Source organism: Panicum hallii, chromosome 6, assembly GCF_002211085.1.
Source record: "Panicum hallii strain FIL2 chromosome 6, PHallii_v3.1, whole genome shotgun sequence".
Taxonomy (NCBI): Eukaryota; Viridiplantae; Streptophyta; class Magnoliopsida; order Poales; family Poaceae; genus Panicum; species Panicum hallii.
The window spans coordinates 8,800,936-8,828,845 of record NC_038047.1 but is presented as its reverse complement, the minus strand read 5'-3'; the positions used below and the strand labels follow the sequence as shown (position 1 = coordinate 8,828,845).

Genomic DNA, 27,910 nt, shown 5'->3' with positions numbered 1-27,910 from the left:
TCAAGTTTCACAACCAATATAAGCCATCTGGATCTATGGATATCACTTGTTATGTTTTCTATGGCTAACAGACAATAAAAAAGTTAATGTCTTTCTACTTTGCAACAATTATTAGCATATGCAGTTTTGTGCAACCATTAGCATATCCAATTTTCAAGTGCCCTTTTCCCCCTTAATTTTTAGTTTGTCATTAGGTTATTTAACCTTTACTTTTTCAAAAACATAATTATGTTGTTCTTTCCATGGATCAAAGCTTGCTCTTAACCACACAAAGGAGCATGAGGGAAAGGGCAGAAGTACAACTGACCTTCCCGATATTGAAGATATAAAATCATCGCGAATTACACCAACAATATAACACATTGCGTAGGCTCAATTTGAGTAAAGAGTCCTACCTCAAGGAGGACGACCTCTGCTCAATCTGCCATTGTTATCTCTAATCTGTCCTCATAGTAAAGTCTGAATTCCCTGCCCCAACATATCAAATGCAAGAAAAAATTATAAAGATTCTCAATCAAGGTACATCATTATATCCACTAGTATTTTCTTTGATTTTCCATTTTTCTCATTTGAAAATAAAGAAAGAAAGAAAGAAAGAAAGAAAGAAAGAAAGAAAGAAGATGAAAGTAGCCATGTAGAAGTTTAGCGAGCATGGGGGATATTTTCATGTCTTTGAATCGATATGCATTTGACTATCACTTACATTTCATTATTTGGAGCTAACGTACATAAACCATTGTGCATCCTTCTCAATGAAGCAATAACAATGCCCCCATTTTTATCACGCCAAGCTCCCATGTGGCCATGCTCCAGCATGTAGTCATGTTATTAGATTATATTATGAGTTATTTGAGAGAAAAAAGCTGCCACGGTAGAGAAATGAAAATATTGTGTTTATTGTTGTAGTTTTGTTGCTGTCAAAATTCATAATTGGTAGCTCTCATGCCCCTGAGCACTTATATTATTAGATTTTATGATGATTTATTGGAGAGAATAAAGCTGACCTATTATTCTTTATACTATTATGCAATGGAGAATTGGAAATATTTGTGTTTATGGCTGTAGTTTTTTTTAAACTGATTTATATTGTGATATATGCACTACAGGATACATCTGTAGAAGAGAGTTTGGCTGCAACACAAGGATCACCCATCCATGGCGGGCCGAAGTATACGCTAAGAATAAAGTTTGCAAGAAAAGTCATGGGTAACATGCAAATTATGGAAGATTGAAAGTAGGTATGGCATTGAGGAAGGTAGGAATGATGTTGTGCAATTTTGTAGCTTTGTTATGGCAAGAAAACTGGGGCAAAATCCTACGAGACCATCAACTCTAATCTTAAACGCAAAGTTCATTAACCGCTCTACTTGCGCTCATATCAAATCTTATCAATCGCCTAGGTTCCAGCACGATGGGAATATAAGGGCCTTTGCCTCTTAGGATTAGAAGTGAAGTGAAACTAAAGTGCATTTTTCTATTGGAATCAAAACGAATTTATTTAGGAATAAGGGTTTCATGTAAGAGGGGGAGTTTCATCACGAACGCCAACGGGCAACGGCAACGGCAAGTCAGCAACGGGACCAGACACCAGAGTATCATCAACGGCAATGATTAACCGCACTGCATTTTCACGTGCAATTATTTGTCCTGAATTAGGTCTATGACATTTTCAACGCATGTGGAGTTCTTGTTCTGTGCAAATTAGATTAGAGAGGGTAGCAGGACTGGTCTTTAAGCTGTTTTTAATTACGCACAACTGAAGCATGTTTTTCTCCCAGCTTCGGATGGCAAAATGCCATGATAGTGTTAAGATTGTAAGTATTCTACCTGTGCAAACTTTTAAAGGACTTTGAACCCTAGGCAAAAGAGCAAACACTTACAATGAATTATGCCAGTTTTTGCAAGAATTTAAAACCTTTTGTTTGAATGTACTTGGTCAACACTCATTTCTTCTCCCCAAATTCAAAAGGTACATTTAAAGTTGAAGTGATTTGGGTTTTATTTATTTATGATATATTTTTCTGACTCTTCTAGCTGATTTCATCTGCTGTATGCTAATAATAAAATTGGGGGGGAGCCTGGTATGGATAAGAAATCTTTATGCATCTTCCATTGTTACCTCTGGACGCCTCAGATTCTTTAGCACGTGGGCTGATTGGCGCAGCAAGGGCACGGACGCACGATCAAGCGGATAAAGCCATAAAGGGGCATGTGCAGGACAGGTGGCGGGCTGCTGTTGGCTGGATGGGTGAGTGAAATCGCTTTGAATTCTAAACTTCAAACGCATTTAGCTAATTGCTTTGAATTCTAACTTCGAAGGCTTATCTCCTAAATCATTTATCAATTTTCAAACCGTTTAGACTATGATGATAATGAGATACGCCATGGATTTTATTTTAAAATTTGAAATTTCAAATGAACTAGTTCAATATTTTAAATTCACCATTTCAACATTTTCATGTAAAATGTTGAACCAATAACTAATTATTGACACAACCTACAGGGAAAAGAAAAGAAATCGCACCACCAGAGCTCCTTGTGTACCAATTATGGCCCCCGTCAGCTGCTCGTACAACGGTCCGCACATCGTAGTGGGCCACGCGCCTGCACTTGATAATAGCACTGGCACGGTGCTGCGATGGGCTATAGTCTATAGCGGGCCATGTGATGTGGGCCTGCTTGTACAACAGTAGTAGGACCCATGAGCGAGTTGCCAAATGAAGCACCAGGTGCAGGAGCAATGGAAAATCGGAGCTGATAGCACACGGACGTCCGATCCGAGCGCTAGCGTCGGACGCTCAGAAAAATCTCGCAAGCCCAAATAATCCCAACGCAATACCATACCGATATTTCACGCAACATCATGCTTCTCACGCAAGTCACCGAACAAATCTTTTGTCACTTCGATCATGTTGTAATAAATTTCCGTCGGTCAAAATCCACCGGCGAGCAGCGACAGGCAACACGAGGAGCAGGAAGACTTCCGGGACTGCTGGTGGACCCCGGTCCCTCGATCAACAGCCCAGGATCCGGCACACGACCTGGCGTCTTGTTTGCTAGGTGTGCCACCTGACCTTGTACCTGATCAGGAAGGTGTAGAAGTGATTTCAGTTAATTTCCTGCATGCACAGATACGTTCAAACATTAGTCCGAGTCGTGATCGGTTCATCGAGTGATCCCTAATATCGGTGTAAAGAGCCGATTATCTCCCAGTATCAGATCGGATCAATATATATCTAAACAAAGCGCGTATATCTGATACTAATATGAACTTGCTCTGTAATCAATAAGCTAATTCAATCTACGATGATTAAAGCTTTCACCATATAACCGGAACATCCTACGTGTAGTTAAGTCTAACAAATATGAAAGATAACAGAATAGCAACCTAAACAGAGGCCTAAAACCCAACAGAAAACTGATTCCCGGAACTATCCCTCTTTAGATTATATAAAGCATCAAACGTACTGCCGGATCATTTAACTCGACCGGCGGGTAGTAGGAGACGATGGGCGTGGAGGAGTACCCCCAGGTCCACGCCATGGCCATCTGCTCGTAGAGCTCGAGGTCGCTCTCGTACACATCGCTGGCCTCGTCGTTGGTCATCCCTCTTTAGATTATATAAAGCATCAAACGTACTGCCGGATCATTTAACTCGTTTGAAGGGCCTAACCGTGCGGATATTAAGCTAGATCTTTGGTGAATAAAAACTAACCATAACAGATTGGATCTACTAATTGAAATAAAGCAAGGTGCTGCCTTTACACCCAGGATCAGGCACAAAGACAGCTAAACACTTACGGGTGACAAGCAACACATGAATACAGTATGAAAAGCTGATGCATCCTTATAAGCGTTAAGATAACTAGTGTTACTCGTTATCAACAATGCTTCAGTACGAGAAACACAAAGATAATAGGTAGGGACGATGCTGCCCCGATCATGCAAAGCTTGATCGGGGCTGCATAGCACTTACCTGAGGGAAACCCTGAAACAGGGGTGGCGATGCGCCGAGAGTTGTTCGCGAATGGTTGTTGTTTCTATTTTTTTCCATTCGTAGTCTAGGGTACATATTTATAGTCTGAAGACTTGTTTCTCCTAATCAATCCTAACTAACTACGACACGAATCTTGGTTATCTCTATCTAAACTAACTTAAACGTACACACCTATCTAGATACATGGCCAATCTGGCCTTAAACCGCCCGCGCAGGAGCCGATTCGCAAATCCATTACAATTACCCTTTAAGCCCATCTTGCTCGCGGCCCACCTTCTGGCCCAGCCAAATTATAGCGATAACACAAATGAAATTTATTATTGTAACATCCAAAAAAGTTCATTATAACATACTGAAAACCAGTTGGCCTTGAAACTTAAAGCTATTGCAACAACAACACTGAGACAAACAATAGAAACTAACTTCTGAAACAACAGAAATTGACTTCTAGATCTACTAAAATCTAAGATCCTTAATGCAACATCCCAAATAACGTACGGCAATAAATCAAATTGCCTATTGCAACATATTATATTTTGTGAAAAATGCTTTATATTTCTCACCTGAAACACACATAATATATGATTACAACATTCAAAAATCATAACTGCAACATTTCCTAAGCATGGGCGCAACATTGAAAACCTGAATCGGAATTTAGAAGAAGGTTAGAACCAAAGAAGCTTGCAACAAATAGAGATAACAGTTGAAACAACAAACAGAGATACACGCAAGATCCTAACCGAGTCAACCCCTTAATATCCTCAATCTTTCAATCCAACAAGCTCTGGCCATGGGGGGAATTGGAGGAAGCTCTAACTCTTAAGCTCAAGGGCATTAACCTCTTAATCTCAAGGGCATCAGACTCATCAGGGTCTCAATCTCACAAAATCCAGCAACCTCTGACCCCAATAGTATCAGATCGAGTGGGCTCCAATCTCCTAATGCATGGGAAATCATCCACATGAGCTCCCGTATCCTTGCTTGAGTGCATTTAAAAGGGAGAAGAAGGGAGGGGATTGAATCCAAGAGCAAACCGGCTTGGAGAGAGGGAGAGGGAGGAGAATGGATGGATGAGTGAGCGGAAAGCGTAGATGGAGAAGATTCGCTGGATTTTGAAATAGGGCTTCTCCTGTTTGGTAGTTGCAAAAGGAGAACGAAAGAGAGAGACCAGAAAGTTTCTGAAGAAGATGATTACCCGTGCATACAAGTTTCAATTCCGGTCAGTTGCATTGTGGGTCCATCTGAGTGTTCGATATTTGTTTGCCATCGGACATCTTTCACCAAGCATTACCGATTGGCAATTTCATATTGTCGCCAAGATAGGCGTTGGTAGCATGGTGTCAGAGGGTGGGAAATGGGCGTTGTTAAGCCTCACACCTACTATGGCTCACGAGTCATGATGAGCTCGCCTCCACTGCCGTCGGCCTTCCCCGTCTCCAGCAGCTCCCGCCACCATGGAACTCGAAAACATGGGCGATCTCCGCCGTGGCTCACCATGGCTTCTTGATTTGGTTGTGGTGGCTTTGTTGTTCTACTTGGCTTTGGTGGAGTCAATGTGAAGAGGTGCTGTAAGTGCCACGGGAACGGGGGTCCCCCTAACCCTGGACAAACCAAAGGTAAATATGCTGGAAGGCCCTCCTGGCCTATTAGCAGTAATGGGCCAAACTGAAGCACCTTCTACACCTTCTAGAGGACCTAAGACTGCGGGAGGCCAAGCACCTCCCCAAGACATGGCGGTCCATTCGTGGAGAAGGTATTCGCCTGTCGATGCATTTAATGCACCCGTCCTGCTACAACCGGACGACGCCTAGGGGCGGTGCGCCTTCCCCGTAAAACAACATGATTACGGGGGAGGCATGCGCACAGACGGCACTGTGACCAGGACAGAGGGAGCCCCCCTCCCGAATCATGTCCTCTCATCTGGCAATGGATGGTGGGGGGAAGCCCGCCACTTACACTTCCCATCACATCGGACATGTGTGGAGAGGAGCGCCGACGACCCCTAGAGGTGCACAGGAAAGACCCGGGCCATGCACATAGCCTGGAAGAAACCTCGGGGCATCCCAGGGTCCCTCGAGGAGGATCCAGGGCCCCGACAGTCCTAACCCACAACGTAGGGCCCCGTCTGGCGGGCAGGCGCCACTTGCAGCCCCGGGCGATACGTAGAGCCTGGGAGACCTCACGGTATCCTAGGGTCCCTCGAGGAGGACCCCGGGCAATGATAGTCCTGGCCCACAGCGCAGGACCCTGTTTGGCGGGCAGGCGCCACTTGCAGGTCGGCGCCCCTAATAAGGTGCCACATTCACACTCAAGGCGGTACGCCTCTCCTCGGGGCCCATGGGGAAGGCTATAAATAGAATAGATAGGCAATGTGTAAGAGGAAAAAAATGAGACTCAATTGAATATAACTACCAGCTCCACACAAGACTTAGGGTGTTACTCTCACAGCGGCCCGAACCTGTCTAAATCCCTTTGTCTCCTGATCGTCACACCGCCGGAATTCTACTACGTGTTACACCCCTGGCCGAATCTCTAAGTGGGGGTTCCATGAATCCCTACTTGCGGTACTCACCCACCGTCAGGTGGGATTCAACTCTATCGGGTTCGGAGGAAAGGCGATTCAGGGGGAGAAAAAGAGTAAAAACTTAAGGACAAAATGCATAAATGACTCTTGTTAAGTTTTCTCTAGGATTATTGTTGCCTATTGAAAACATTTCCAACCGCTTGAAATCTTGTTATCTTAAAAACTTCAGCAAGTTTTGAACTTGCACAAAAAAATCCCAAAAATCTGCGGTTTGTGCTGCAGAGGGCTACTGCAAAAATTCTTGGGTTATTATCAGCTATTGTACAACAACTTGGATAATCATTCGGTCCTCCAATAAACACTTCTCCTAAAGTTCGCCCGAGCCGTCCAATCTGCGAGTGGTGTTGAACCAACGGTTAATCTTAAGTTTGCGTATATTTTAGCAACACTTGGTAGAAATGTTCATGACCCGATCTGGAACAGCTGAAATCGTATCGCTTAAACCGAAGCCATACATACTACAGCTCTATGTTCACATGCTTACATGTCCATGCATAAAGCAGTTCCAAGCAGGCGACAAAGTGGCTCAAACACAAGAAAGTTTCGGCCTCATGCACCGGCCACGCAAATGCGCCTGCTGCTAAATACTTGAGTTTGCATGGCCTACTGGGACCGTCACTAATACTTGAGTTCAACATGGCCTGCTGGGGCCATCACTAATACTTGAGTTCAAAATACACAGATCATCTTAATAATAATAAGTTGGATAAATGTCTGGCTTAGCTAGAGTAGAGTAGTCATTCTCATCTCCCCATTTTTGCTAGTCCTCATTTTCTCAATTCTCCTACAATATTCTTGAAAGTGTAGTACGTCGGTACCACTGCACAGGAAGAATGATAGATTAATGGCTGCAGGTACAACATTCTATGTGTATTTATATATGATGTAAGTACAACAGAGGTGATGCATCATGCAAGGCTTGCAAAACATGCATTTACTTGGGACCTAATGTACGTGCCACCATAGAGTTTAAGAACGTTGTTCAATTACTCTCAAAGAAAACCACAAATTTTAGCATGCCTTGCCCCTCCAAAACCCAGAAAGCCCCCTACCCCTTTTCATTAACTCGGAACCAAACCTTTTCATAAAAAAAATACACACTTTAAGGTGTATAAAAGAGCTCACCTATATGGGTTCTTCCGATGATGACGGCTGGATTTGAACATTGAACATGCATATGATAATACGGTCAGAGGTCCCTACTAATAGTTGGGTCACAGCAAAGCAATCCAAAAGTAGTGCTGGAACTTACAAGGTGCAAAGTTGTGATGTTAGAACCTGAAGTTCACCTGTCGGAAAATGGTTGTCATCATGAGCAACACAATAATAGACCACGTTGGAGATTTCCTACCGTCACCAACATAGTAGCTCAGAAAATATTTAGGGATATTCAGTCGCAGATTAACCAAGCTAAATGTAAATGTATGTTACCTCAGTAGTATGGCGGCACAAGAACTTATACTTACACATAGCAGAGTGAAGCTTAGTTCCTATAAAACAACCAATCCCCAGTGAACAAGCCAAGTAAAAAGGAACAAAAAGGAAAGTTAAAACAGAAGCACTAAAGACACTAACCATGAATCTGCATCACAACCACATATGTGACTGACACATCAAAGGAGGCACAAGCCTTTCAAGGAAAGAAGCATAAAACTATCAAAATGAGTGAGTCAAACCAAAGCAGGAGGCAAGGCAAATCATATATTGTATTCTATTCCTACCTGTTTAATAGCATCTATTTCTTGCTGGCAAATGTGGCCAAATTCGCCTTCCTCTAGTCCATTTCTATCAAAGGTATTGCACTATGAGCATATCTCATAGTACCGCACAAATGAAAGAACACAAGTACTTCTACCTGAAGAAGAATAACCTCTTAGGCCATTCTTTGTTTTTCTTGTGGAAGGAATTAAAAAAAATGGCTGCAAAAATAAACCATCTTAGCTACCCAGATGGAACAAAGTGGGAATGAGCAGTGAGCAAGTAATAGAACAAAGAATTATGCGATCATGCCACCAAGGCTAGTATAAAGATCTTCTATGACCCCTCATCATACTGTTGATGTGACACTACACCCAAATACTTTCTGAATTTTGGCCAGTCAACTAGTGGAGAGAAATACAGATGCAATATACTCAAAACCCTCTCCTTGCACCATGTCAGCACCAAAAATAATCGTTCGAGCATCTCTCACAAGGACGAGATGCTTCACAACCTGATTAATAAACCAGAAACAAACATGATAATACTGTAACAAACAAAAATCACAGCAAAGAGGGAGGACCTTGTGCTCTATTTTGCATGCAAGACTCTTCAAAGACCCCTTCCTTTGAAGGGGGTAACAACTCTGATATGCAATTCCAAGATTCTCACACATCTTTTCAATTTTCTCTATAAAATGTAAAATGTCACATTCTAGTGTTACAAGAGAAACAAGGGAAAAATCAACAGTGAACTGACATAACTTCCATACCATCATTGTATCCAAGGAAGGGTGGAATCAGGAGTACAAGTTCTATCTTGAGCACATCCAACAATTCTTCTATAGCAACAAGGCCAACAGTTTCTCTAAATTCCCTTTTTGGCCACGTAGCAAATTTCTATGATGCACAGACAGTATGTCATTATATGTGTCAGATGTGTCCTAGATTATTACTAGAATGCCTTATTCAAAGAAAGTATGTAGGACTTTACCGCCATTCCCAAGGACAAACATGTATACTGAAGCTTAGCTAGAAACCTTCGTGACCTTATATTAGTCAAAGATGAATAATTTAACAATGCCCAGCGTGTCACGAGTCCATGTTCAACCTAAAAGTTTTAAAATGTAATGGCTTGAGAATGCTTCAATAAGATATTATGAACCATGAAGAGAGAGAGAGAGAGAGAGAGAAGAGAGAATAACAGTAAAAATATCAAGAACCCAAACATTAAATTATAAACTCATGGACCTATGAGCCAAATATGTTCTAAGGTAGCTCCCATCATGTTTGTCAACTATTTCTGGTAAATATTAGTTTCAGATTTGTGTGTCTCATATTGTTGTATTGGAACACTTGCAAATTCACATCATGCACGTAGCATTAACATCATTTAGGAGTTGTAACACACACCAGGGTGCACATCTCACACAAGAAATAAATGATGCAGGATTTGATTGAGAATGAATGACATTATGTTTGGTCACACACAAAATATTCTCAGTGCACATGAAGGAAAAGGGGAACATTATAGCATATCAAATAGATATGATTCCAAAATAGAATCACATTGATTCAACTACAATATCATGGTATCAGCATAAGTACATTAGCTAGTCGCCTAGTCCAACAAGAAAGTTGCTAGGCTGAGGTTGGATTAGTAGTACCCGTGCACGCAAAAAAGATTTTAAGATTTTCTAAACTTACAGTGGCATCTAGATTAACAGTATTCAAAAAACAGTCCTCAAGAGGTATATTAAAAGGTATAATTAATAGGCTTATTAAACCTAGAGTCTACTGCCGTATCAATTTCTAAAACAACCTTCTTTTGAGAGTGGAGGAAGTACTAAACAACTAGTAGTACCTGCAGGTCATAATCATCATCAAGGATATCAACAATGTCTCTGGTGGTGTGCTTTGCTTCTGGCCACTTTTCTGCAGAATAGAGAAAGAAAAAAGGAAGTGTAAACAAGAAAGGATAATTCACTCATTAGGAAAAGATCACATGTCTACTGCCACATGAAATAATCAAGAAAGACGAGTTCATTAGAGTTGGGGATACAAAAACGTAGAGAACAAACTGATAGCCTATGGTAGATTGATTATCTCCAAGTAGAGGTTTTACCTTCGACTCCTCCTGCCTTTTTATCTTTATCTGGGGCCTCTAGAGATTGGTTGTAATTGTGTGCTTCAAACTCATCATCATCTAACTCTTCCTCATCATCTTTGCTTTCCGTCTCATCTGGACTACGGAATTCTTCCAAGTAAATGATGTCTGAGTCAGCATCTCCCATATCTTCATCTCCTATGTCTGAGTCAGCATCTCCCATATCTTCTGCTGAGTCACCATCTTCTATCATCTCATCCGAGCTACTGACGACGTTTTGAGAGTCCCTGTTTCTCATCTTTTCACAAGAGTCAGACTCATCTGTATCCTGTACAGTAAGCAACAAAATGAATTTTGTTTTAAGAAAAAATACAGAAATTAAAATAAATAATCAAAACTTGCAGGAAAATAAAAATGATGATAAAATAATTTACCTTTCTTTCATGCTGCAGTGTCTTTAAAAGATGAATGTGATGTAAAGCACAAACAACTCTTTATTCAATGAAGCAGAATTGGCCCAAAATACAAAGCTCAGTTTAGTGGTTACCTTTATGATTTGTGATAGCAGTCCAAGAACTAAATGAGGCTGGTTCTTGGTTGCAAAACAATATAAATTTGTGTAAGTCGTTGCATCTGTCAATGGACTGTTTGAATAAACGTCGAGAATTGAGAGTGAGAATTCAGAGTGATAATGAGTCCACGTGAGAAGGTGATAAATGTATATAACCGGATAGGAGATGATAACATGCAGCAAACAATCAAAGAACATATAGGGGCATGTACTGAACAGAGAGAGAGAGAGAGAGATAGGGATAAAGTAGTAGCCAAAGAAGTTTAGTATCTAACTTAACAACCAGTAGGCCAGATAGTTCATGAACACCATCACTTAACTTCCCTGAATAAATTAAACTGCAGCATATAAGTTTAGAAGTAAGGAATTGGAGTAGATGCACATATCATACCCTTCCCTCCAACAAATCATGTGCACCAATGTTGACAACAGTGTATCCAATGGCCTTGGCAGAATTGAGGCAGAGTGTATGATTTTCATTTCTCTCCTATAGGTTAAGACTTGTCTTCTTATTTATTGCTCTCTCATCAATGGTCCCAGGTACAGCTAGGTTAATCAATTTACCGAGAAATGAACCATAAATGAACAACAATCAGAAAGATCTACCTCCAGGTAATGTTTGTGTAAGATGGGAATGCACTCTGTTACTAGCTTGAAACAAGAGAGGCATCTCACCAGAGAAGAACACCGTCCCTGATGAGATCGAACAGCTGGTTTCCAGTTGGGTCCATTGGCAAGTAGTTCTTCAGAAATGGATCTTCGCGGAGGTAAGTGTTTATGTGCTTCACGTAGAACGATATCTCTGCCTAATTCATATACAGGAACTGAAACAACAAAAAAAACCAAAAGAACCAACTTAATGAAACTGACGAACCAAAAGCAAAACATGCAGAGGAGGGGAGCGAAGAAGCAGCCAGGGGATTCCAACGTCACCTTGGCTTTGAGCGACTGGAGGTCGACCCCAGTTAACTGCCCCTGCATCGTGGGGTCGGTGTCATCCTGTTAGGTGCCTGACAGTCGGACATAACGATCCCAACGAATCCGGTCAGCTCCTCCGGCCACGGTCTGATTCCACTCGCGCCGGCAGCGGCTGCAAGAGGAATCCAGATCGTACGGAGCCAATTAAGGAACGAGAAGGGCACACTACGTCTCGTCCGGATCCAGTGGGATGAGGAGGATGGTGGCGACGGAGGGGGCCGGCAGCGGCACTAGGAAACCCTAGTCGCCATGGGGTGAGGGACAAGCGAGAAAACATGGCGCGGCGAGTCAAGAGACCGGCGGACCGCTAAGACTGCGAACTTACTTTTTTTTTTTACAAGACTGCGAACTTGCATGATCACGGGAGTATTATGCCCCATTTTTTTTAGAAACAGGCCCGATTTAATAAGCAGGCCATTAATAAAACATACTGGGCTCGACAGGTCGTGCTGTTTCCGAACTCCAAGGAGGCTCATTTCCTCGAGTCACATCGGACTGGACACCTCTAGGGTCGAGGATGGCAGCTGCGATCCGCCTCCGACTCGGCATCAGCGGCGGCACCAATGGCAGTTCCCATATATACATCGGGCAGGGCCGCCGGGCTGGACGTAAATAAGCCGATTTATATCCATCTGCCTGCCTAACAAAATCGATCGAACTAACCCAGTAATAAACCCTAGCTTACATATCCGCCACGCAGCGATGCCGACGGACACGAAGGTTTCCCTTCTCGCCGCGCCGCCGCCGGTCAGCGTGTACCAAGACGACGAACCGTTGGAGCCCCGGACCGCCCAGCCGGCGCGGGCCCCGGCGGCGACCAACGAAGGCGGCGGCATGGTCTTCTCGACGCAGTGCGAGTTCCCGGCGCTCGGCCGCGGCGCGTCCCGGGACGCCTTCGCGGTGCTCGTGCACGCCAGGGCCCCGGTGGACGTGGCGCGCGCGCCGGTCGACCTCGTCGCCGTGCTCGACGTCAGCAGCAGCATGCGCGGCCGCAAGCTGGCGCTGCTCAAGCAGGCCGTGGGCTTCGTCGTCGACCAGCTCGGCCCCGACGACCGCCTCTCCGTGGTCGCCTTCTCGGCCCGCGCGTCGCGCGTGACGCGCCTCGCGCGCATGTCGGCGGCGGGGAAGGCCGCGGCGAAGCGGGCCGTGGGTTCCCTCGCCGCCAACCGGACGGGCACATGAATCGGCGAGGGCCTCCGCATGGCCGCGCAGGTGCTCGCCGGCCGCCGCCACAGGAACGCCGTCGCCAGCGTGATCCTCCTCTCCGACGGCAAGGACCGGTCCGTCAGGCCGGACATCAAACCGGCTGACGTCCGCGGCAAGAGCAACAGGAGCTACGCGGACCTCGTGCCGCCTTCGTTCCCGACCCGCGCCGGCGGCGGCGGCCGCCCCGCGCCGATCCACACGTTCGGGTTCGGCGCCAGCCACGACGCGGCGGCGATGCACGCCGTCGCGGAGGCCACGGGCGGCACCTTCTACTTCGTGGAGAACCACTCGGCGATCCAGGACTCGTTTGCGCGCTGCGTCGGCGGGCTCCTCTCGGTCGCCGTGCAGGAGGCGCGCGTCGCCGTCGCGTGCCTGCACCGCGGCGTGCGGGTCCAGCAGGTCAAGTCCGGCTGCTACGCCAGCCACGTGGCCGCCGACGGCCGCGCCGCCTCCATCGACGTTGGCGAGCTCTACGACGACGAGGGCAGGCGCTTCCTGGTGCTCGTGTACGTGCCGAGGGCGCGAACCACGGAGGAGGTCACCCGCCTCGTCAAGGTCAGCTGCACCTACCGGGTCACCGCGACGGGTCAGCCGGCCCACGTCGCAGCGCCCGCCGCGGTGATCCAGAGGCCGCTGGAGCTGACGTGCGCGCCTGCGCCGTCCATGGACGTCAAGCGGGAGCGCGTCCGCGTCGCGGCGACTGAGGACATCGCGGCCGCGCGGGTAAAGGCTGACGGCGGGGAGCACGCCGGAGCCGCGCGGATCCTGGACTCCCGGCTGAGGGCGGTGGAGCGGTCGGCGCCGGCGGCGGCCGGCGACGACCCAACGTGCGAGGCGCTCAAGGAGGAGCTGCGCGACCTGAGCGCCCGCGTCGGCGACCCGAGGGAGTACAAGCAGACGGGGCGCGCGTGCCTGCTGGCCGGCATGAGCTCGCACGCGCAGCAGCGCGCGTCGGGGGTGGAGCTGAAGTCGACGGCGACGTCGGCGAGCAAGATGACGAGGGCGTACCTGACTCCGAAGATGGAGGAGATCTCGCGGGAGAGCAGGAAGCGTGGCAACGACCAGCAGACAGGCGGCGGATCGAGGCAGGTCAAACGGATCACGGAAGAACCAAGTAAGAATTTCTGACTTCTGAGCCAAAAAAAGGATCTATGGTTCTTGCTTGACTAATTACAATGATGTTTTTAATGGAAGTGCCGTGGTATTCGGTTGCATGCTTAATTGAGCAGTGGAATGTTACAGATAGAGTTTTTTTTTGAAACGGTAATGCTATACTACAGTCATCCGGACGGAGAGTAAAATATCCTCACCACATCTTATACGCTTATCATTTTTTCCCACCGCTCATGACTATTCAGCTGCTCACCACCTATACGCGCCTCTACAAGCAGCTCTCCGACCACTTCGACGCCCTCGAGCGCGGTAGGGCTAGCAGCATGCTCTGCGCTCCGCGTCTGCCACCGGGGCCTTCAACGTGAGCACTCACCGCGTGCTCGACGCGCTCCACCGCCAAGCTCGTGGAGGGCATGCGGGCGCTATGCGTGTGGATGGAACCCCTCCTCTCCGGGACTTCGGCGACCACCCGCTATGGCGTCGGCCGGGCGGCCGCGAAGAAGGAGCTCCAGGCGGCGGTCATGGCGGGACAGCTCCGAGAGGCTGCGGAGGAGGAGCTCCGAGCGAAGTTTGTGGCAGGTGAGCACCGGGCACAGCCATGGTGAACGAGTTTCGGGCGGCCGCAGAGGCTCTCGCTCCAATTTGGTGGCACGTATGCTCGATTTGACGATGGACGAGCTCGAATCGACAACACCGGTGCTCCCCCGCCATGTTGCAGTTATGATTTCGTGATGTTGCAGCCATGATTTTTGGGATATTTTAATCGACTTTGAGATGTTGCAACATGATTTTGTGATGTTCAACAATAACTTTTGTGATGTTTTCACCTGCGATCTGCGATTTGATTGGGATGATTTGAGATGTTTCATGCATCGATAATTTGATGTGGAATGGTTTGTTTCATGATGTTTCGGTATGTTACTTTAGATGTTGCACAAGATTTTTTATAATGTTGTAATAGTTAGTTTAGGATGTTGCATTTTTTCCAATGCGAAATGTCGCACGCACAGCGGGTTTTTTTCCATCATCAATGAATTAGTAATTAGTTTTTTTACACATTCTTTAATGTTGCAAGCATTGATTTTCAATGTTGCAAATGTTGATTTTCGATGTTGCAAATGTTAATTTTTTATGTTGTCAACGCTATTTTTAGATGTTGCGACGGACTACCGGAGCGTCCGATGGGAATATTTTCTATCGGACGTCCGGATGCTAGTAGCGCCGTTTTTAAAAAGGATACAGACAGAGTTTTGAGTCACTATTAGCAACCTATGCGGTGTTTCAGTAAAGCCACCTCCCGTGATCGAGTCAGCTGTTGTCGACTTCAACACCTAAGGAGCACCTCGTATGGGGCCTACTTCCTCCGTCCTGTAATATAGGGTATCCTAACATTTTTTAACATATTAAGAAGATGATGAAATAATGCATATATCCCTATTTAATGCCTTATTTGGTTGTTATTTTACTAATTTTATGGCTGGCTAGGAATAATTACTTTCCAAAACACCATAGAATACCTTTTACAAATTTTGAACCCCATCAATATTTTATATTTCAGCACGGAGTGAATACAACCCTACAAGTGAGATAGTTTGATAGTCACTTCTCTCCTCCCGCTCTCTTTTGATTGTCTGGCATAGCAAGGGCCCATCATCTGCTCACGTTCTAGGCTCTGCGCTAGCAGGTAGCAGCCAACAAATCGCTAGCGATTCCTATTTCCCTCGTATTCTCACCTCCATGTCAGCTTCGAACCTAGTCAGCCGTCAACATCGACTGCTGTTGGAGGTGGAAGCCAGAGTCTGTACAAGTGTATATATATCTCTATGATGTCTTATTTGTGTCATGTTTTTTGACCTAACAACAATTGACAAAAATGATGAACACTAACATACGGACAGAGAGACAATGCTTAATTACTTGAGCCCTGTGAAATTTTGGTTTTTTCCAGTTAATTTGTTTCCCAAAAAGAATGCGCACCAATGTGTAGGTGCCGTCGAATTGGCAGTTCAGGGTATATGCCTCCCTCCTAATCCTCTGGAATTAAAGTAAAAGTGATAACTTTTGCTCTTAGATCGATCTTCATTTTGCCTACATTTGCAGTGATTCAGTTGGTACATGCGCCGTATTTGAATTGAAAGCTGTTGTGCAGTAGTGGCAGCCTAGCCGCTGTTGTGTAACATATTTTTCAGTGCATGCATAGTGTCATACATGTACCGATTTGTAGCAGCGTGTTACACCATTACAACATTAGCTCTGGGTCGTTCGTACTACAGATAAAACTGAATGTATGAGATCATTTAATTCAGCAGCTAACATTCCAAATAAAGTGCAGGCGACCCATATTGTTCTGATTTCTTAAGGTCATACATCTGTGCCAATTTAAGCCATTGGTCTGCTGTCGCTGTTGTGTAGAGTTCAGAGAAGATCATGAAGGAAACATGGCAAGCAATTGTTCATTTAACCACCATGAGCATTAACATGACAAAAAAGAGGAAAGGAAAACCTCCCTTGCCCGTGTGGGCAAGTGTATGTACCCCAAGGCAAAAACTTACACGTAGATCACGGAAAGTGGCTCTCACTCAGCTCGGTTGGAACTTATGGAATGCCTGGTTGCATGGCCGGTGGTGACTCATCCGCCAGCCTTAGGCGGATTAGGCATCGCCGATCTGGAGCTCACAGGATTTGCCTTGCAAACTTGACGGCTCTGGCTACAGAAAACTGATCAGGATCACACATGGGCAACCCTGCCAAGCATCTTTCAGGCTTCAATCACAGTAATGGTTGGTAACGGGAGGAGGACCTTGTTCTGGTCGGATAACTGGATTGATGGTTGCAGCACCACTAGCCTGGCGTCAGTACTGTTCAGAGCAGTCTCGGCCAACAGGGTGATCAAGTCTCAAACCATGCATCAGGGCATTCAAAATGCAAACTGATGACAAGGATAGGGGGGCCCTCTCTATTCTTGTGATCGCTGCTACCTACGTCTGGGAAAGAATCTCAGAGATCAACTTAAGGGAGGAGGCTGAAGATCGTTTCATCTGGAGATGGTCAGCGAATGGCAAGTGTTGGCGATATCTCGCCTATCATAGGGACCCTCAGAGCCCCCCCCCCCCTTCGGCGGGGGCCCTAGCCGGTGTCGCATGCATAGAGGTACGGATGATCGATTTAGGCAGGTTGGGGCTGCACGGTGGCATAATATGCTATATCATGCGGTGGGCGATGCGTCTCCTTTCTTGCACCAAGCCCGGCAGAGCTCAACAATGGTGTGTACAAGCCTACACGAGGCTAACTCTCAACTATACCTACTGGCTATCCTTTAAAAAGCCTAGCACAGAGTTATCTGTAGCCTTTTATTTTATTTTGTAATATTTTATTTTATTCTGGTATATTATTATCTCTATCGAACATGTGCGATAATACGGCGGCTAGTCGCACGTGCTATGAATGGTGCCCAATAGGATGGAAAGGGTGGAAACCCAGCAGATAACGACGACAGCATGAGCATGGAGCCGCAGTCCATGTGTTTGATGCATTTAACTGTTAACCAAGAAGAAGTCTTGGACACCACGATCTCTCCAAAGTCTATGTCTTCTACTGGCGAGCGCCAACAGATTTTACATCTATCTTCCTGGACCTAACCTTCATGTTTATTAGGGATATTCACATTGCATGTACGATAATCTAGTCACATTCATGAACAGTCTACAGCACTGGCCGTGAATAGAAATGTGCTGGTGTTACAGATAATAAAGTTAACCGTAGTCATTTATTTCATGAATATTAAAGCTCCACGAGTTTGCATAACCAGCCAATGGGACCAAACAAGACCATGTTACTCTTTCGGAGATCTTTAAATAATATGGAAATTGCACGGAAGCCAGATATGCACGCTCTTTTCATGCCGAGTGAAGGCATGCAAGTTGATGTGCCTTGTCCTTCTATTCTCGCAAGACAGAGTTGAAACAAAACTCATGAAGAACGAGTAGAAGTGCATGAACAGAGGGCAAAATGTGGATGATCGTGCTAGTTAGTACATACATCCAGTGCAACAGCTAGCCATCCGATCCCTAACAAAGACAGCATAGAAGCCTGGGTATAGGGACATCGCAACATCTAGATGCTGCTGCGCCATTGATTCATCAACTCTACCATGTTTCATTCTCAATTCTGCAGCTGTGAATTGTGATGGAGCTGAAAAATATAAATATATCGTGAGATATCGGAGTAAAACAATCTAACGCTGAGGATTTGCATTATGGCTGGTAGCCCTGCAGCAAGGGCGACAGCATAGCACAGAATCACGGTGGAGAGCACCAATCGATAACTGTAGGCCGAACAATTCTACAGCAAAAGTGATTGGACGCTGTTAGAAGTCGTATGGCAACTTGGCCAATGATGCGAGAAGTGGATTGAAAAAATAGGATACCATAGATTGAATTATTTGGGAGAGTAAAACTCAACCCGTCACCCTGATGATTCATATAAGTAGACCGGCGGAATCCTATCTGGTTCATAGAAGCAAAGGTGGCAGACTGGTGTGTTCTAGGAGACCTACCACAATATGTTGAATAATGTCATCCAGCAGAATCAATTAGCTGATGCAGTATAGACGAGTTAGACTGCATCTGCTGGTTGAGCCTCACTGCCTCAGGTTGGGAAATTTTTCACTTCCTCTTCCCACTTTGGAAAATTGGCACTCATGTCGCAGAATTGAATTCAAATTTTGGAGAACTTTGTGCAAGCCTCTCAATACCAAAAAAAAATAAAAGAATAAAGATAATTGAATTCTCTCATGCAACTACTTTTTATTTTGCCATGAGACATGCAGAAAAGCTTCCAAGGATATGTGCAATGGTGCTATGTTTTTCTCACCAACAGCTTCAAATTAAATTGGAACTGGTAACTGCTGTACCAGATACTGTATTCCTGAAGATGGAAACTATGTGTTGATGGTGGGAAAGCAAAGTTGGGAGGTTCCATTTCTGAGGGCTCCAGCTCCCGGATAAAGTACACATATGTAGCTTTTTGTTACGACAATTGGCGTGGCTTCTCCTCGTCTTCTAAATGGAAACAAAAATTAAATGTTAGTTGGTCAATTTTGTTCTTCTCTCAAGCGGCTGAGTTTCGATGCTTTTTTTTTGAACAAATCCGGTTATTGGCCCATGAATACTTGACACATTTTGCTCATTGGTTATGTGCCTAACTTTTGAACATGATTGCACATCAACTTAATCGATCTAGGACTCTAGTCCTAGGGATGTAAAAAAATAATCGGTGTATGTATATCTAATTAACAAAATAGCATGAATCGGCCTCTATGCAAAAGGTTATTGGTTCATGCAAAACAGAATACATGTGGATAGGGCAGAAACACATGAACAAAGGGCTAAACCCATTATCAGTTCATAGAGGCACTCAAGGCAACAGCCATTCCCCAATAAAAAATGTTGTAATGTTGTTTTGCTGCTTCCGAGTACTAATCAGTTTATTGCTACTTGCTCAATTGCTGCTATAATGGAACTAAGACGTTGGAGTTCAACAAGCAGGACCAGCAGGGCAGTCGGCAGGGCAGCCCAGCGCCCAGGCCGCTGCTGCGGCCGGAAAGCCCCACCCCATTTATGTGCCAAAAGTTTCCATGGGAGAAAGTGCCGGCACTGACCAAAAGTGCGTTGCTAGTGTACATGACTCGAATTCTATTGTCAAACTACTCTCTTCTTTCCAAGATGTGGAGAACAGCTGCCAATAAGATGTGTGCAATTACACTGTTTTTTTATGTCCAGGGCCATCAAGTTAGTTTACAAACTAAGACACAAAAGAAATCCAGGACTATGTCATGGTCCATCCACAGGGTACAAGTATATGGCAGAAAAATAATATTATTTTGTGACCCACAACTAAAATACGAATAGAAGGTAGTCAAAAGTCAAGTAAATGGTATATCTACACAATTTTCTTCATAGGACAAAAATGAGCTAACTGCATTACACTAAAGCACTACTATTTTTCCCCGGTGGCAATAGTTAAGGAAATCAGACATACGAAATTCTTGCTTATCTCATTGTCTATCTATCCGTGGGTGTTAGTACATGGCACAGAATTATTATTTTTTCATGACCCATAACTCAAGAAGGAACAACAAAATGCTAGCCAAAAGGCGTGGGAAAAGTGTTATCACAATACACTGCATAGTTTGATAAATATACCCCCTCCATTCTAAATTATAGTTACCTTTAGCTTTGTTCCGAGTCAAACTAATCTAATTCTGACTGAGTTTTTTAATAAATATATAACATCTATAGTTTAAAAATAAATGCATTATCGAAACATATTTCATAGTAGATTTAGTAAAACTAGTTGGATGTTGTACATGTTGATGATTTTTCTATAAATTTTATTGAAGTTAAAGAAGCTTGACTTAATTAGAAAAAAACCAAAATGAACTATAATTTGGAATAAAGAGAGTAGCCTGATAGATACTTAGGATCTACTAATCGTGTATTAGTTCGGTAATTAACTAAACAGGATAGCATTAGGGCTGATCGAGGGATAAACAGAGAGAGAGAGATGGGGAAGATGCCGTACCACCGGTCGAAGACCCAGTTTCTCCACTGCTCGCCATGGTGTCGAGGAAACCGAGCCGGAGTCGAGGGCGGCAGCGTTCGGTGTAGTCGTGCGGCGGCGTAGTCGTGACGCAGAGGCGGCGAGGCTCGGTGCGGAGGCTGCGGCGGCGCTTCCCGTCGCTTCAGCACCTCCCCTTGGATCGGGTCGCTAGGGTTTTTTGGTGGGGATTAGGCACGGCGGCGAACTTCGTGTCCCGTGCCCCGGCCCCCACCTCTCTATTTATTTTGGCGCTGCGCGACGGGGGCCCACCCGCCATTGGGTTGGCGGTGCGCCCCCGATCGGGGCGCGTAACCAACTCCGGATCGGTCGTTGGACCGATCTGGGGTTTGAGATCAAACTAACATTCTCCCCTTTGATCTCAACATACTTACTCACTTCTTACGTCCGATTTCATTCAGATCAGTGCATCGAGCATGCCTCGTCTCAACAGTTATTACCGCTGGATTAACAGCCACAACACACTTTTCTGTTTGAAATAGAACTGTACTTTTGGGCCCTTACTGTCCAGGAATCATAGGCTTTCCCGTAAACCCATGCCGGCTAAGTGTTCTCTGAACACATTGGGCGGTAAGCCTTTTGTGAGCGGATCCGCTAACATTTTCTTTGTGCTCAAATACTCAAGACTGATTGTATGATCCTGGATTTGCTCTTTAACAACATAAAACTTTATATCGATGTGTTTGGCAGCTCCACTCGACTTGTTGTTGTGAGCGTAAAATACTGCAGGCTCATTGTCGCAGTACATCTTTAGTGGTTTTTCTATGCTGTCAACCACTCTTAATCCGGGTATAAATTTCTTTAGCCATTTAACCTGCCCCGATGCCTCATAACAAGCTATAAATTCTGCATACATCGTAGATGATGCAGTTACTGTCTGTTTGGAGCTTTTCCACGATATAGCTCCACTTGCGAGAGTAAACACATAACCTGACGTGGATTTTCTATCATCCTTATCTCCCGCAAAGTCTGAGTCTGAATAACCCTCTATCACTAGAGATTCAGATCTCCTGTATGTTAGCATGAGGTCTTTCGTTCTTTGCACATAACGCAAGGCTTTCTTAACCATTTTCCAGTGTTCTATCCCTGAATTGCTTTGGAATCTGCCAAGTATCCCGGTGACAAAAGCTAAGTCAGGGCGCGTACACACTTGAGCATACTGTAGGCTTCCGACAGCTGAAGCATATGGTACCGCTTTCATCTGATCAATTTCGTACTGATTTCTGGGACACTGAAATTTCCCATAACTATCGCCCTTGACTATAGGAGCAGGTGTTGGCTTACTCGCATGCATACCGTACTTCTTTAGTACCTTTTCTAGGTATGCTTTCTGCGATAATCCTAAAACCCCCTTATTTCTGTCTCGGTGAATCTCAATTCCTAAAACGAATGAGGCTTCACCTAAATCTTTCATATCGAACTTTGAGGATAAGAATTTCTTTGTCTCTAAAAGCAGATCAATATCGCTGCTAGCAAGCAGAATATCATCCACATATAGAATAAGGAAAACGAATTTTCCATTCTTGAATTTTACATAAACGCAGTTGTCCTCCTCGTTTTCTTTGAAACCAAACTTTCTTACGGTTTCATCGAATTTCAAATACCACTGTCTGGAGGCTTGCTTTAATCCATAAATGGATTTCTTTAGACGACATCCCATCTTTTCTTTTCCTTCCACGACAAAACCTTTCGGCTGTGCCATGTAAACGTTCTCATAAAGATCCCCATTGAGGAACGCCGTCTTTACATCCATCTGATGTAATTCTAAATTATAATGTGCCACTAACGCCATTATAATCCTGAAGGAATCCTTGCATGAAACAGGAGAAAATGTTTCATTATAATCTATCCCTTCTCTTTGCGTGAAACCTTTCGCCACAAGTCGCGCTTTATGTCTTTCTATATTCCCTTTGGAGTCACATTTTGTCTTGTAGACCCATTTGCAGCCTACTGTTTTGGCTCCTTTAGGAATTTCTTCTAAATCCCAAACATCGTTGGTACTCATCGATTTCATTTCGTCTTTCATGGCTTCCAACCACTCAGACGAATGAGCGCTTCTCATGGCTTCTTCAAACGAAGTGGGGTCACCCTCCATCTGAATTTCCTCGCTATTATAGATTTGATAATCACTCGAAATAGCGGGCTTTCTTATTCTTTGAGATCTTCTCGGTGCCTCAGCTATCGGCACTTCTTCCACTTGGGGCTGCTGTTGCTCCCCCTGATGTGCGGCTATCGGTTCTGTCAGATCCTGAAGGACAGGTTCCTGGTTCTCACTCGTTGCCGCAGCTGGAGAACTAACAGCAGGTGCTGGCACCGTAGGTGACGCAGCAACTGGTGAAAAACTAGCAGCAGGTGCTGACGCCGTAGGTGAAGCAGCAACAGGCAACACGAAAAATGGATCTTGGATCATCGGAGTAGGTACGAAAACCCGCTTCTCCTCAAGATCAATCTTCCGAGCTACCGTGCTCCCCCTCATCATCTGATCCTCCAAAAAGACAGCGTGTCTCGTTTCTACGAACTTTGTATATCCGTTAGGACAGTAGAAACGATAACCCTTCGACTTTTCCGGATAGCCAATAAAATGGCAACTTACTGTCTTAGGGTCCAACTTTCCGATATTTGGATTAAATACTTTCGCCTCAGCTGGACAGCCCCACACATGTAAATAGTTAAGTGTAGATTTTCTCCTTGTCCATAACTCGTACGGTGTTTTAGGCACCGACTTACTCGGTACGCGATTAAGAATATGGATAGCGGTTTTTAACGCCTCCATCCACAAATTAATCGGTAACGTGGAGTAGCTTAGCATACTTCTCACCATGTCCATTAGGGTACGGTTACGTCTTTCAGCGACTCCATTTTGCTGAGGCTCGCCCGGTGTAGAGTACGGGGCTACTATTCCATTTTCCTGTAGAAACCTTGCAAAAGGTCCAGGAACTTGGCCATACGGGGTGTGACGACTGTAGTACTCACCTCCACGATCAGATCTTACTATTTTTATTTTAAGATTTTGCAAATTCTCTACTTCAGCCTTAAAAATCTTAAATTTATCTAATGCTTCTGATCTTTCTTTGATTGGATAAATATATCCATAACGCGAATAGTCATCCGTAAACGTTATAAACGAATCGTAACCGTCCACGGACTTTATGGGAAATGGACCACAGATATTTGTGTGCACTATCTCCAAAACCCCTGAACTGCGTTTAGCTCCTTTCTTTATTTTCTTGACGTACTTTCCTTTAACGCAATCGATGCAATATTCTTCATTTGAAAAATCTAACGGATGGAGAATATTTTTTTTAATTAATCTCTCAATTCTCCCCCTCGAAATATGGCCTAAACGACAGTGCCATAATTTCGCTGAATTGTCGTTGTCGCATCGTTTGCGCTTATGACTTGCGTCGTTATACGTGCGTTCAATACTCGTGGTATTGCTAACAGAATTTACAGTCTCATGCATAGGCAGCATATAAAGTTTGTCTTGTCGGATGGCAAGACCAACACACTGACTTTCAAATAAAATCTCACATTGTTCTTTGCCAAAATGGCACTTATAACCATCATCTGCCAAGTATGATACTGAAATTAAATTTCTAGATAAAGAGGGTACATAAAGAACATTATGTAACTGGAGTTTAAAGCCATTCTCTAACTCTAACGTGAGTTGACAAACTGCTTCAACGTCGGCTCTAACTCCATTGGCGACTTTCAGCCATCTATCCCCTCTTTGTAGCATCGTCTTTGTACTTATACCCTGCAAAGAATTAGCAACATGAACAGTTGCACCTGAGTCAATCCACCAAGTAGATTTAGAATAACTTACGTACAGGGTCTCATCGATAAATGTGATAACATCCTCACCTTTCTTAATTAAATGCCGTAGAAAATCTGGGCAATCTTTCTTGTAGTGTCCCGTCTTGTGACACCACATGCATTGATCTTTTTCAATATGTGGTTGATCTTTCTTTCCACCCTTGCCTAGGTGAGTCGAAGAAGAAGAAGAAGTGGAACCTCGTTTGAACTAAGGTTTCCCTTGTGGCCTCGTGTTTTTATCGGAAGAGTTGTTTCTTTTATTGTGCCTAACATAGTTGAGCGTGTCACCATGCGAGGCTTTGAGTCTTTCCTCTTCTTGCACACACATCGCAATGAGCTTCTCTAAGTCCCATGTGTCTGGGCTGATGTTGTAGTTAACAACAAAGGTCTCAAACTCTTTCGGCAGAGAAGCCAGAACCAAATGGACAACAAAAGCATGAGGAAGCTCCATGTCCATAGGTTTTAGCTTAGATGCCATATTGCTCATTTTCAGTATGTGCTCTCTCACACCACCGCCAGTGTACTTATCATTAACTAACCTCTGAATTAGAGTTTGAGCGTAAGCTTTTGAAGAGCCAACAAATTGACTCTCCACTTTCTTTAAGTACTCAACTGCGGTGGGGTAATCTGGGATTGCTCCCCTGATACTGTCTATGATGGAACTCTTGATAACCATCAAACACTTTCTGTTGGAAGAGTTCCATTTTGCTCTCTCAAGATCAAACTTCATTTGAACATTTGCATGTTCTCTTTGGCGAGCTTGCCAATCGACAAAACTCTCATCCGCTTCCCTCACCAATTCCCCAGGGCTGACGGGGCACGGTGAGGTGATAGCTAGGTCAATATCTGAGAGTGCGAGAGCCACTTCTAGCTTCTGAGCCCATATCCCGTAGTTGGAACCATCCAACGGCGGTATAGCATTAATGAATGTCATGGCATTAGATCCACCGGTCGAAGACCCAGTTTCTCCACTGCTCGCCATGGTGTCGAGGAAACCGAGCCGGAGTCGAGGGCGGCAGCGTTCGGTGTAGTCGTGCGGCGGCGTAGTCGTGACGCAGAGGCGGCGAGGCTCGGTGCGGAGGCTGCGGCGGCGCTTCCCGTCGCTTCAGCACCTCCCCTTGGATCGGGTCGCTAGGGTTTTTTGGTGGGGATTAGGCACGGCGGCGAACTTCGTGTCCCGTGCCCCAGCCCCCACCTCTCTATTTATTTTGGCGCTGCGCGACGGGGGCCCACCCGCCATTGGGTTGGTGGTGCGCCCCCGATCGGGGCGCGTAACCGACTCCGGATCGGTCGTTGGACCGATCTGGGGTTTGAGATCAAACTAACATAGCCTTCATAAGACAAGATTGACTGTATTTCACTGAGACACTAAACCAACAAGGCCACTACAAATTATCTTTACTGTTCATGAATCCTTGGATAATGTGGAAATGCATGCGTGAAGGCATGCGTGTTGTTTGTGGCCCTTCCATTTCTTGCAAAACAGAGTTGGAAACAAAACTCATGTATAACAGATAGAAGTACGTGAATAGTAATAGAGGGCAATGTTGATGATTTTGCTGGTTGAGATCAGTTTGGGTCTAGGCCTCCTCTATTTTGTGAAGGGATGCTACCCTTTCCGAAGGACTGGAGGAATGATAAACTTTATTCCTTTGATCCAAACGGTGGATGATGTCATCAAAACCCAGCAATCTCATTCCTGCAAAATACCTTTAGATATCCTTCCTTCCAAATAGGGCCTTACTGTGTCATATTGTTCATGACTCAGTTCTGCAACAGCGATGTTGCCGATCGCGGTGAGTCATTGGAGTAAACAAGTTAACGTTGAGGCTTGGCCCTGCTGCAGGGCAGACAGAGAGAAAGTCCAGGATGCAATGACAACACAGAAAACCCAACCTATATGCCTGAGTGGAGTGTCTGTTGGGACAACAATTCTAGAACACTGGCGTTTGGGTGCTGTAGAAGTTGTATGAAGTGTGAAGAGGATGGGAAAATATGAAGCTGATCTTCCTCCTCTGTTAGCACGGTGTTGTACAAAAGACCCAAATCTTCTTCTTGATTAGCCTAATATTATTTTGGAAAAACAAATTCCTGGAGAATTTATAAGTTTTCCATTCCTCTATTTTGCTAGTCATTCTTTGTTATTCATGTGTTTGTTCACATTTGTATATTTCCCCATTTCGCAATCTTTACTATCAGAAAAAGAGATCAAGCACAACAGAATGGGTGTGGCTTTCAATTAATTCAATCTGTCACAATAGAATGGTCAGCTAGCGGTGAAGAAAATGGATAGCTCCCAAATTGTTTCACAGGCAACAAGCAATGGGTGTCATCTAATCATTCACAGGCACCAAGCAATGGGTGTAATCTAATCATTCAGTATCTGCAGTAATTTGTACTTGGCTCTTCTCTTATGGTTTGCCAGTTAGAGAAGGAACCATGTCATACACGATGCTGAGGACTTCTCATGAATGCAGCCTCGAGCAACTGGTTGAAATCAGAAGTCAAGAGCATATCGATCCCCCAATCAGGACAAAGATTTTACATGTTCGCAAAAAGATTAATGCCTCAATCAGAATAAGTGTTTTCGGATAGGTCCCCAAATACCACTTTACCTGTTTTCTATTCTAATATATTTAAAAAGTATAATAAAAGTATACTATTATAAAACTACTTCTCAAGACAAATCTACCTTGTAACTTTACCAATATCAAATCATCAAAACATATAAAAGGTAACTTAAAAGATGAATTGTTAATTGTAGGCAAGGCAAAATAACACACTATTCTTTTACTGAACGGAGCAGATGATTCAATGGCTAAGCTGTCTAGCACATTGCTAACTTTCTCAAATATGTTTACACGTGTAAATATGAAACTCTGTTTCATAAATTAATATACATCTTATGTTTGAAAATGCTTACTCTATAAATAACCCATTTGCGATTTCCTCGTACAATTTTTTGGAATACTAGTGCTTACTTCGTTGAATTTAAATAAAAGTTTCAAAACTTTGTATAGTACCCTATGAAAGCATCTAGGCCTCTAAATTGTGTTTTGGTAATTAATGACAACTATAGGTGGACTAACTGCTTCATTGAGGTTAATGAGAGTAGGATGGTTCATAAATGAATAGTTGAAAAGAAGAAAATGGCGCAACGATCTAAGAAGAGACTCAAAATGGACAGCTCAAGGCAAAGGTATAACATAGGGATTTTATT

General features: G+C 44.5%; 1 protein-coding gene, 1 long non-coding RNA gene and 1 pseudogene across 2 annotated transcripts; 1 reads left to right on the top strand and 2 right to left on the bottom strand.

Moving 5' to 3' along the window:
- Window positions 1–6,999: 6,999 nt before the first annotated feature.
- Window positions 7,000–10,957, bottom strand: LOC112897580. The gene is made up of 13 exons (XM_025965914.1): window positions 10,936–10,957; window positions 10,823–10,834; window positions 10,407–10,716; window positions 10,146–10,216; window positions 9,276–9,392; window positions 9,055–9,181; window positions 8,440–8,503; window positions 8,306–8,369; window positions 8,160–8,214; window positions 8,016–8,074; window positions 7,837–7,931; window positions 7,710–7,736; window positions 7,000–7,404 (listed from the first exon to the last, which is right to left on the bottom strand). Exons 3-13 carry the CDS (start codon window positions 10,684–10,686, stop codon window positions 7,308–7,310), a joined length of 1,056 nt encoding a protein of 351 aa, XP_025821699.1. The 5' UTR covers window positions 10,687–10,716; window positions 10,823–10,834; window positions 10,936–10,957; the 3' UTR covers window positions 7,000–7,307.
- Window positions 10,958–11,020: 63 nt separating this feature from the next.
- Window positions 11,021–12,160, bottom strand: LOC112896201. Its single transcript, XR_003229383.1, has 3 exons — window positions 11,893–12,160; window positions 11,635–11,783; window positions 11,021–11,505 (listed from the first exon to the last, which is right to left on the bottom strand). It is a non-coding gene; the product is annotated as an uncharacterized LOC112896201 (long non-coding RNA).
- Window positions 12,161–12,639: 479 nt separating this feature from the next.
- On the top strand, window positions 12,640–14,271 carry LOC112898114 (annotated as a pseudogene).
- The last annotated feature ends 13,639 nt before the right edge of the window (window positions 14,272–27,910 follow it).